Source organism: Centrocercus urophasianus, unplaced genomic scaffold (genome assembly GCF_019232065.1).
Source record: "Centrocercus urophasianus isolate 14NV4802_14NV808 unplaced genomic scaffold, USGS_Curo_1.0 seq_10, whole genome shotgun sequence".
Taxonomy (NCBI): Eukaryota; Metazoa; Chordata; class Aves; order Galliformes; family Phasianidae; genus Centrocercus; species Centrocercus urophasianus.
In genome coordinates this window covers 13800359-13812959 of record NW_024884142.1, presented here as the reverse complement: position 1 = coordinate 13812959, position 12601 = coordinate 13800359, and the positions used below count along the sequence as shown (strand labels likewise).

The 12601-nt window shown below is 38.0% G+C and overlaps 1 protein-coding gene across 1 annotated transcript in view; it reads right to left on the bottom strand.

The window, feature by feature from the left end:
- Positions 1 to 12601, bottom strand: part of DLGAP2 (DLG associated protein 2) — a 410760-nt gene that overhangs the window by 40512 nt on the left and 357647 nt on the right. Inside the window, exon 8 of the mRNA XM_042817501.1 lies at positions 10992 to 11211. Coding sequence (XP_042673435.1) covers positions 10992 to 11211 — 220 coding nt within the window. The remainder of the gene's footprint in view (positions 1 to 10991; positions 11212 to 12601) is intronic.

Genomic DNA, 12601 nt, shown 5'->3' with positions numbered 1-12601 from the left:
TCCTTGCTCCTTGCTACTGCATGGCAGCTAGTAGTCGTTTGGCCCAAGGTCACTTTGAAGCTCCATGAAAGTATTAAAAACAAACCCTCTGTATTTCCATAGAATTTAAATCCATAGAATTGATTGCAGTTTTAGACACTAAGCTTGACCATGCTGTTTAGCCGTGCTGAAGTCAGTGAAATCAGACCAATTCACACAAACTTGGGATCTGGTCCTTGATGATAACGTATTGTTGATGAGGCAAGATTTGAGCTTTTAAGATATGACTTTTTTTTTTTATGTGCTTTCCAAGATGACACGTCACGGAGACACTGCTATCATTTGAATCTCATTCAAAATGCTGTTTTTGAGCAGTATTTGTCTCTGCAAAATAGAACCTATACAGCACTGCAAAAAAATGAAATTGACACAAAACCCTAATTAGAATTTACCAGGGTAGGGCAAAATTTCTGGATGAGATGTCTCTATAACTCTGTGTGTACATTAGGTTAGACTCAATAATCATAGTAGATCCTTTTAGGCTTAAGTTCTGTACATCTATTTGAAAGCAACAATTAAGTGGAAATGTGACCACTAAATTTGGAAAAAGCTGGAGTCTGAAAACAATCTGCAATCTCCCAGTTAGAACTTGGCGGAGAACAGTATAAAAGGAATTACTGTAATCAAGCCATTCAGTGCATAAGTCATTATCTCCATATTGAGGAAACTTAAGTCTGTAGGAAGCCCATGTTACATAAACGATAAAATCTGTTTTGACAGTGTAATTAATGTTAGTTTCAAAACAGAAATGCAAATCAAACAAGACATCAAGGTCAGAAACTGTAAGGCTTTGCCAGTGTTAAAAGAGATGTGGGCAACACAAACCTCATGAATTGCTGATGGACTAGTTACAAAGGGTTCTATTTTAGATCAGTTAATTAGTGAGAAATTATAGCCTAACCAGCATCCTGTAGATGGCAAAGTGCTGACAGCTGTTTTCCTCTTCTAAACAGTTCCTATGCGCTTCCAAAATACTGAAGTTGCATTAAAAAGCATAATCTCAGATTTTCAGTTGCAGGAAGGAAAAATTCACTTGAACTGTACTCTGTTTACTTTACAGAATGCATGTAAGGCTTTTCAGAAATATGACTGCATGGCACTTTGCGAAAACAGTGAGACACAATGAGAGAAAAGAGCTCAAAAACTAAAAGCTGCTGTTACTGGGTTACTGTTTCACATTGAAAGCAATAAACATTTTGTAAATGTTTTTCAGTAGGACAGAATCAAACCAATATTGCTGCCATTCTATACTTTAAAAAAGTCTCTTTGCTTGACCTCCCATGAACCCTTATCACTCAAGTCAAATAATTTCCAGCAGCCTCTTGAAATGCACTCACGGATGTATTAGGTAGGCTTATCACTGGTTTTGTTGGTATATTGTTTGTATATTTTATTCCCATTCTTACAGTAGCTCTGTGCTTACTTTCATTAGCTTTCAGTAAGGAATTCCAAACTGAGTAATACGAGAAAAACAATTTGCTCAGTTAACCTTAAGGAAGTGTTGCACTGTAGAATAATTACAACAGTGTGTTATGATAATGGTCCTGCGTTAAAGAATTTAAATGATTACATCATATTGTAATTAAGGATAAATGAACGACTTTAAATGATTATTTTAATCCACAGAGATCTGCAAGTCTGGACACAGTCCCACAGCTCACTTTTGAGACTGGCAACAATACAGGCAACTGTCAAATCAAGAAATCATTTTTACAGATGGAGCTGGGACCAGTATGGAAAAAAATACTCATAAAGCTACTTGCAGGCTGCTGGTTCTGTATTTAGGTGCAGCAAATACTGTTGCTGGGTTTTGAGCTCTCAACTCTGCAAGCCAGAGCGTGGCTCTCTATAAGTCAGTTATTCTTGTTTTAAATGGGATCAGGATTAATCTTTAGTTTTACCCAATGAGGCAATGTAAATAGGTCTTACTTTTACCTGAGGTGTCTGAAAGTTAGCTAGCCATACTATGCCATCATTGCAGACTATTTTTATAGGCGACAGGGAGAAATAGGAACATCCAGAGGACAACTTATCTCATAAGAGATACCAATCTTAAAGGGGATAAATCACATTTCATTGACTATAATAGGACATAAATGCGTCTGCCTTTGACAGCTACATTTTAGATATATGTATTAGGTGGGATGAATTTTTATAACTGAAATTTTATGGTTTTTTTTATTGAGGGAAAGAGACTAAGAGTGGAAATATTCTTTTTTTTGTTTTTGTTTTTGTGTTTTTTTCTGGACACAGAACAATCCCAAAAGGTTCATTTGTATTTAATATAAGAAAAAAGAAATGCATATAAAAAGTGATGACTCATTGATACGCCCTTGATATTGCATTCACAGACTCTAAAAGCCAAGTGATAGGTTACTTGCTTTAAACTCAATCTCTTCCCCAGACCTTTCTGGATCTCCTCTAGTTGCCTTTAAGGATCTACAGTGAGCTTCTGAGAGGGTTCTGGAGTTTGTCTAAACTGTAGTTTCCAGTGCATATGTTTTAACGGGCTACATACTGACACTACACTTCGCCCCTTCCACATGCTTTAATACTCCATTTACAGTGTACCAGAAGTACAGAGCTTTTTGGTAAGTGGTATTAGGTAAGTGTAAGACACCTCTGTGTAGGTAGGGGTACTTTGACTGTATTCCTTCTTAGCCAAACTCACCTAAACATAGGTATCTGATATTTTTTTTAGATGTCCCAGGCCTTTCTGCCAAGCATGTAGCTACTTGTCCAGGAAAAAGCAATTCTGTCGTAGGTCCTATGTGGGTATCTCAAATGGTACCACCCATTATCCTTGAAATGAAACTGAATTTACTGCCATGGGAACTCAGACAACTAATTTGCATTAATGCATCTACAATTAAATTACTTGATCTAGAGCAAAATCCTCCAACATTCAGCTAAATTGTCTGGTCAAAAGCAAGTTCCTGTGCTTATGCTCTAGGAATGTCACCAGTTTTAGTGACTTCATTTTCAGTGATCCTTAAGTAATGCTATCAAATACCAAGCTTACAAATCACTCTTCCAGGGTAGATCCAAGTCTGAACAAAATTCCATGCACAGAAATGGAGAATTCTATACAAGCTTTGATCAAATTCCATTTCAGAGAGATCAAAATAGAAGATGGGAGTTTCTGAGGGGTTAACAGAAGTGTGCAAGCATCCCGGGTAGATTTTCATATGAACAAAATAGAGATTTTGTTGGAAGTAAAAACAGATTACCGGAGAATTTTTCTCTTTTAATTCTGTATCACTCCACTCAAATATAGATATAGCATTATTTAAATAGCAAATAACCTGCTTGGCTTCTGCCATCATGACTGTCTGAATTTGGGTGGCACCTGCCCCTTAGGATTCTATTTTCCTGGAAAAGGCAATTTTGCAAGTTAGGAGTAATATCCCCCACAGTGAGAATTAATAAGAACATCCTCACCATGAGACAGAAAAGTAGTGAAAGCAACCAAACTTGCTTCAATAAGGGACTGAAAATACATTTTTGGAAATAGCATTACTCGTGAATGGACATGCTAGAAGTGGGACCCTATGGGAACAAGACCTGCTCTGCCATAAAGGGATTCTACTTATACTTTGCACACAGCCTTTAAAGGTCCTTGTATCTTCACTAGGACCCACAGGAGAGGAATTCTCTGGTGGCTGCACTATGATTTTTGGAAGACTGTATGTACTGTGAGGAAGCTAGAATAGAGTTCGCATCCGTGTTGTACTGAAAACATAACAAAGCTGAGGGCCATTCTGTCAGCAAGCAGTCTGGTCAAATTCCAGACAGTTATGCTTAATTAAATTAACTAATGGACTAAAACCTCTGATGGATGAAATATTACATGCAGCTAGTAAAAATTCAGTTGTCAGAACTGAAAATGACCTCTTTACAGCCAGCACAGAAAACAGTATATTTCCAGTGCACATCAACATTATGGCTCCTGACATACAGGCATCTATTAAAACTCAGGAGTGAATATATGTCAAGCTTCTGAGAAGACTCCTTAGAGGTGTCTTTTTTCATTCACTGAGGTATGCAGGAGAATTGCTGCCAGGAGAAGGGTCCTGCTTTTCCTTTTACTGAAAGTGAAAGGAAGCAGCATGAATATTTCAGCTGGTGAAGGCTCACCCATTCTGCAGGCTTCCCCCAGCTGCAGAAGCACGCAGGACAAAACCTCCTGCCAGTATCAAGCTAAATAGATGGGCTGAGCTTTACCTCTGCCACTGCTAGCTTCTATCATGTCAGAAAGGCTTCACAAATCTGAGAAGTGAATCACCTTTCTTGCATGATATTTTTTTGTTTCTTTTCTACTCCTATGTGTTTTTTTTTCTCCTCTTGTAATCTCATTCAGAAAATGAAGCTGAGAAAACTCTTTTAAAACTCATTCCATAGAACAGCTTTGAAGCCAAATTCTGCCAAGAAAGGGGACATGGGTGTCCTTTTAATAAAAGAAGAACCAGCTGTCTAGCAAATCTAATAGGTTATGGAGGAATTATGTCAATAGCAGAACAGCAGGAGCAAGGGAAAAACAGTCACTACACATTTTTTAAACTAACCATAAACACCAGACAGGGACCTCATTTTTTATCTTTGCTTCTGCAGACCTGTACCAAGGAGAATAAGAACTATAAAAAGCTGCTGGCCACTTCTCTAACTGTTTTCATGCCCCATCAGCCTGAAGAGGCCAGACAGCCCTGATTAGCCACAGCCTTTCTCCAGTCTCAGGAAATCCCATAGTTAGGAAGAGTTGCAGTGGCTTCTTGGCTATGCAAGTTGTTGAACTTCTCAAACCAAAGACCTTGTGTCACCTTCATCTCAGTGGCTCCATAGGCCACATTCACAATGTAGTGCTGCTATTAAAAGCAGTGCCAGCATAGCATCAGAACTCCAATATATTTAAGAGAATTAAAGACTAATTATTCTCCTAGATACACCCAGAGCAATGAAAATGATGTGTGCATATGCAAGTGTACAACTGGGCTCATTCTTTGTTAGTATAAGATTTATTCTCACAGTATAGGCGCACAAGTTGGCACAGCATCAAAGCATTAAGTCAGAATCCTCAAGTGCTCCCACAGATATATGGTATATTTCCTGCAGAGAATTCGAGTGCCAGATAATTCCATCGGGCCCCAACAGTAATTAAAGTCAACAAGCAGATTATAATTGAGAAAACAGCCTTCTATATCTTTTTTGGAATTACAGTTTGGGGTAGTTTTAGATATACCTTTTGTGGACACCAATGCAAGCTATCACTTAGCAAAGGATGCCTTTCCAATCCCTAAGTCTTGGCATTTATTTCTGTTCTCAACATAGAGAAGGCAGAAATTGTGGACATGATAACTCATGCACATTTTTCCCCATTTGGCTAGGTTCTCCCAGACAGTGCAGTAGGTTAAGAAGATCTAAGCAGTCACCTGAATGAAGTATCTAATTCTTGAGAAAATTAAAAAAAAAAAAACAAAACAACAACACATGAATTTATTAGTAGGAACTGAAGAGTGCAGCTGAATTGAGTGCAATTGAGGACTGAGTATGATGTCTACAGCAGCACTGCAATAAGTTATCACTGCCCCGTCAAAAGCAGTATGCCATAGAATCCCAGGCTGGCTGAGGTTGGCCAAGATCTTTGGATCCATCTGGCCCAATGTCTCCTCAAGCAGAGACTCCCAGAGCAGGATGCCCAGAACTACATCCAGCCAGTTTCTGAAGATCCCTGGGAAGGGAGACATCACAGTCTACTGGGCAACCTGTTCCAGCAATTGGTTATTTTCAGACAAAAGTCTTTCCTGACAGTCAAATGGAGCCTCCTGTGTTTCAATTTGTATGTCCACTGTTTCTTGTCCTGTCACCAGGCACTACTGAAAAGAGGCTGGCTGCATCCTCTTTACACTCTACCTTCAGACACTTATCAACGCATTTAAGATCCCCCCTGAACCTCTTCTATTCCAGGCTGAACAGTCCCAGCTTTCTCAGCCTTTCCTCCCAGGAAAGAGATTCCAGCCCTTTGCTGGACTCTCAGCAGTAGCGCCATATATAGTAGCTCCATAAATTCAGCTTTTGCCTGCATTCAGTATCCTCATGTCTTTGAGAAATAAAACCAAACAACTATAAGTACTGTCATTAGTGTTAAGATAGCAACCAGAGAATCATCCTTTTGGGGTCTATAGGAACAACAGTGCTATGAAACAATATAACCTCTAAATGAATTATCACATTCTCATGCCTCATGCTTGTAGGTACGTGACTATGCAATCACTTCAATGACAATGAGCATTTTGTGGCTCAATATCAAACATGCACTATAAAAATTCACCCTGCGAAGTCTCTTATTTCAAAAATGGGAAGCTGAAAATAGCTTTAAGCCAGGAGAAAAGAAACCTGCAATTCCTCAGGCATTCTGAGCAATGCTATGAGTTGTAATTGAAAACTCCCTCATGCAATGTGACCTTGTTTGAATTAATTGGGTTTTGGAATTACTGCTCAATAGTTCAGTAAATGTGGAATTCTCTTACATTTACTCATTGCCAAGCAGAGTCCTACTGGCTGAGAACAGTGAAATGCCCAAAAGTGCCATCTCTTCAGAAAGCTTTGGTTTAATAGCACGAATTAGTTGAGAGGGAGTGCATATACAAATAGTCAGAAAGGTTTTTTTAATGCTACGCTTTTGTGAAAAATGAGGCAAATCAATGAAGTGGATTGTGCTGGTCACTTAGGGTGAGACTTCCTAACTGACTGTAGCACTTCAATTCCTGCATATACAGTATGTATAGAGTCTTCTTTTGAAGCCATCTCACATTGTCTATGAAAGCAATACTCACTGAGCAGATATCCCACCTGGGAGATGGGCTTCCTGAGAAGTGAGCTAGAGATGCAGCGTCTCTCTGAATGAAGATGAAAGTGCTTTACACTATATATAAAACCTCTATCAGGAGAGACTTAGTATGTCCTCCACAGTCTGGAGCTGAGGACATCCATCTGAATGGCCAGAGGTGTGAATTCCAATTTACTCTCTGAAATTGCTCCTGTGACTGGGATTTCAACATGTGCTGTTTCACTACAGAAGATCCAAATTGGTAGCTCCAGTGTTTTTCCAACTCAGTATTTCTGAATTCATGGCAAAACCAAACAAAATCAACAGGAAAAATGGAGCAAACATTCAGAAATATTCTATAGCATACAGAGTATGTCATTGACAGGGCTATCTCCGCATATAAGTCATATAACAAAAATGAGATGATCTCAGATGAAGTGGAAAGAGAGAGTAGTTAAGATTTTCCACATCTCCTTGTTAGCCATGATGTCCTACAACAATCCAGTGTTGTACAATGCTATGTGAATTACTTTTCAGTGCGATGGGTACTGCTAAAGTGGGATAAAGTGCCCTGTGGCACTGCTTCCTGCTAGCAGGCTCTTATTCTCAACAGGACTACATGGCTAACACTCACTCATGTACCAAGCTGGCAATACTGCTGTGGTCTTGGAATCACCAAGAATGGAAAAGATTTCCACAGTCATCCTGTCCAACTATCCACCACCAATATTTCCTCACTATGCTATGTCCCTTAAACCACATCCCATGGTCCTACAGGTCACTTGTGCACCTCCCCACAGCACTCTGCTGCACCAGTCAGGCATTACTAGTAAGGAGCCTTAAAAATGACATATGACCATCCAAATATACCTATGCAGCAGGGAACTGAGCTGGTACTATCTGGAAAAGCAATTCAGATTTCATGCACTCCTGAAAAGTGAAGCACGTCTTGCAAGAGCAATATGTAAGGCAGTAGTAGTCAGGATGACTCCTGCACTTTATGGCCTCCCATTCAGGAAATTAGATGTTGTCTGTGATGGAGGGATGAGGTGGGAGGCAGCAGCAGCTGGAGCTGTATTTTCTCAGCTGTGCATATGACAGCTGTGACTGGATTCAGTTCAGAGACTGAAAAGATACTGTCATTTGGGGCTTCTAACATGAAGTATTTTTTATCGAGTTCATTATCTCTTTACAAAATGAGACAGGATGGACAGAAATGCTCTAATCACAAAGAAATATGATAAGCCTCTGCAGGGGTCACACAGAGCCCGCTTCCAGCTTCCAGCATGCTTCCAGCACTGGCTGCCCCACTGCACTGTCACTTGTCTGGTTCATTTACACCTGGTGTAGGTAGTGAGTAACCTATGCCTTGTCACAACTCTCATTTAGAGTTCCATACACAACTAAACTACGTGGGTCTGCAGAAAAGTTACGTACTCAGCATTTGATTCTACCAATGAGCCATCTGATTTTCTCTGGAAAGTTGTACACACTTAAGAAGAGCTATTGGTAATTCTTTTTCCATCTATTAGCAAACATTCTTAACAGAGCCCACTAATAACATTCCACATAATATTCATTACAGCTGCAACCATTCCACCTTCTGGAAGCTGTTCAAACATCTAGGAAAATTTTCAGAAAATGCATGCTGTAAATATAGATTCCATAGGTTTATAATTGAGCTCATAGATCAAATGTTATTATTTTTATTTTAGATTTACATTTTTAGTTACATGAATTAATTTTTCGCTATGCCTGGGTGTTATGATTTGATTGCTTTACAACATCGATAAGAGGTGGCCATGACCTATATCACTAAAATTTCAAGGAATAATTAAATTGCACTGCCTGTCAATTTGCTAAGGAATTGCTTTAGTTTCTTTGCCAAGAAGAGTCTGTAACATCAGAAGCTAAAAGGGAATTAATGCAATGTAATTTTCCTAAGAATTCAAAAGCTGAATTGGAATTGAAAGCCGATGCGAAACTTTGACCTTTTTGACATTTATTTGAATGAAGCTCGTATAAACATTAAATATCTGCTAATGCCATTTTCGTATTTCAGGCAACTGCTTTTTTTACAATTTTCAGAGAGGAGTGGAGAAATAAGAGATTTTTTGAACTACAGTAATAATAGGAAATGAAGCATCTCACTCTGATGTGGCAAGGGCTGAAGAGGGAAATATGGAAGAGTTTACCCCAGGGTTTTATAAACAAGAACTTATTTGGCAACTGAAAATTGCAATTAAAGTGAGTCACATAATCCTTACTCTTCTTTTAGATAAATATCATTATATTAGATCAGATAAATATTTGTAACTCAAATATTTATTCACCATGAAAGCTGAGGACAGTGGCGCAGAAATAATAATTTGAATACAGAACCACACTCAGAACTGTATACAGTTCATAGGCTTCAAAAGAGTTTTGGCAGGGCTATGCATCTCAAATCATCATTATTTTTGAGATCTTTTTTCTTCTCAATGTCAATATCACTTCACCACAACAAATAAGAAAGATTAAATATTTGGGCAAGAAAATCCATCTGGTAAGTCATTCCCAAAATGAGACAAAGCCATGAGTGAAATGAAAGTTATAGATTTCAATACCTCATTATTTAGCCAGCAGACTGCTAATCAATGCTAAACATTTTTCATAAGTATGAAAACTCCAGGATGAAAACATGTTTATTGCCTAATCTAGTTATTTTCCCAAACATATTCTATTATTCAGCTTTGTTACTCCGGAGAGAATAATTTCTTTTCAGCTGAGAATTTTAGGCTTATCTGGCGTATATATTCAAGACAGCTCAGGTAAAAACCAATTATCTTGATAACCAAAATAATTCTGAAAATATTCCGACTCGGCAACTACAGTCAGATATCAAAATAAGTATTTAGTTCTGCCCTTTGCCATAGAAGGTTTCTTCATAAAATGATCACACATCACTGTAAGACAAAGATGAAACATTAGTCTCTCGGGTAGCAGTGAAGACTCCTTTTATATCATGTATCATGATAGCATTTCTATTAAACAAGGGACAGAAACGTCCCTAGAGGTATCACTGTAAGTCACAGCTCCTGATTTTATGCAAAGTTATACACAGAAATTAAAATGCTATATTGAAGATAAAATAACATTTTATACTACTTCTGGAATACAGATTTCTGTTATTCAACCTTAGTTTACTTCCTCCTAACAATCTGTTATGTAACGTGTGTCAAGCAAATAATTTCCAAAGTATTTCTACATGACACATTTTGAGCTATGTTCTCACCTTCCACAGACGAGCAGCCTGTACTGCAATTTAACGGTGTGTTGCAAGGTCAGTATCATGTTTAGGAACTGTCACTAACTTATTTGGAAACACAAAAGTGAATTTGGAATCCCTTAGCAAAGAATATGTATTATAAGTATTTGTTATAAATTTTTTAGTAATTTTCCTTCTTTCTGTGCAAACATTTGTCTACCTGTGTTAAATACTGATATTTTAAAATGAATACAGCCATCCTTTTTGCTAAGTAACAAATAAGATAAAAGAAAGTTTCAACAAGAATATTAAAGATTCTAAAAATGAATAATACAACAACAAATGCTAATGGTTACTGAAGACATCATGTTTACAATTCAGTCTATTGATACAACTGGTTATGCCTTTTTCTAAAGTAATGTTAATTGCATCTAAGTCAGTTAGACCAAATATTTAATATCTTGCTTCTATTTTTCTTTTGGTACTACTTTTCTTCTGGTACTATAAGGACCTAAATTAAGATCCTTATTGATCTCCCATATATTTATTGTTATATAACAATACACAAATGATGTTTTTGTACATACAATTTTGTATTTGTACTTGGAAAATAAATGAAATAGAGGTCAAATTATATCTGTGCTGAAATTCATCTCCACTGAATAATGCACACAGGAACCTCCCCAGAAGGAGCTTATTCCAAGCTGCAATAGCACAATTTTTGTAAAAAAAGAATGCTGGTATCAGACATCACTAAACAGGGAAGTTATTTCCAGTGTCAAATATCCTCTTACGAAAGAGTATATTTTCACATATCCTTTTACGAAAGACTAAATATTTTTACATGCAGGAGAGTGGAAGGGACAATGTAGATTTGCTTACCTGTGGTTGACCTGATAGTTGAGGTGATGTTGGAAGATGCCATCGCAGGTATACATTCATCATCTTGGGAATAGCCTGCCTGAATGGCACGCAAGTAACTGTGGCTTCTTGTTCGGAAACATCCAGGGAGGTCAAGGGCATCCATTGCCTGAGCTTCAACTTCACTAAACACTGATTCACACACCGATTCAAATTGCCCATTAACCTCTGCTTCACTCATCTGAATAAACAACAACAATGCATTTGATTTTTGACTTGCTTTTTTGTGATCATCACGGCCTCAACATCTCAAATGGACACCTGTACATTGATGAAGAACTGTTTTAGCAAATAGTTAAAATTTAGTAATCCCTTCTGATCACATTTACATTTTTTTATAACTTACATCAGCTGTTTATATGTATATAGTAAGCACATCACACATGCCATACAATTAATTTTATGTTTAGTATCTTTTGGCTATTCAAAAAACTATAATACATGTTTTCAATGGAAACCAACAAGTCTAAGATCACAATGGACTGACAGAAATCCATGTTCGTGGGAGTTGGACTAGATCATCTCTAGGGGTCCCATCCAAACCTTGTAGTTCTGTGTTTCCGTCAGCACTGGGGAACAGAAATTAGCTACACTAATATTAGTTCTCAAAAAGTGAGGGTGGATTGCCTGAGCACCTATCAGCAAAGTTATGCATCATGTAGACCTGCTGCACAGGTTGTTTTCTTCCTCTCATTATGAACGGACGTATCTCATACTTGAAGTTCTGCGAGTTCAGAGAAATATTGCATCTACTTGTGCCCAAAGCATGTGAAATAATATCTATTCTTCAAAACAGTGTGAAAAGCGGCCAGATAAGAAAGTAATGCTTGGACCAGCCTCACGTGAGTAGGGCCTTAAAATAAACTCTCATTTCTTAGTTACTGGTTAGCCATTTGACCACTGTGTAAAAATGAGATGCAGCCATGAGTGCTATCTTTCCTTTAGAAGCGTAATTTTAAGTCTGACAGTTCCATCATAATGCTTGTGGAGGAACCCATATCAGAGCGCACCAGAAGTGCCATGGACACCACCTACCAGCCTGGACCTTGGGAAGGTCTCCACCTCACCCTCCAGATCCTCACAGGGCATAGATAGAAGCCAGCAAGACCCAGTAGGTTGGGTGTGATACAAAATTGAACAGTTTTAGGTAGCTTTCATGATTAATAGGTTTTAGGAGGGCTGCCCTAGGGGTGGGAAGCTCTTTGTAAGAACTTGTACTGAGTTGTGGAGATGAGTGTCTAAACACTACATAGATCCTTTAAACAAGTTCTATAAAGTCAGTCCGGACCGGCTCTAACTGTATGTGAATAATTCCAAATTTTTATCAAAACCAGATGAAAAGCTAAACACTAGACAGACATGCCTCCTGATGTGTCTTCCTGAATATAATTTTTTAAAGGGAGTGCTAGAAATCAGAATCAGTATTAAGACAAGGTAAAATTAGTAGCGTCAGTTAACAGCACATCTAGTTGATATTACTTCTTCTGTATGGGTGACAAGTGCATTTTTCATTGTTACTGTTCCTAGCACATTATTCATTATGGAAACAGTGAGTGCAAATGTTTCAAATG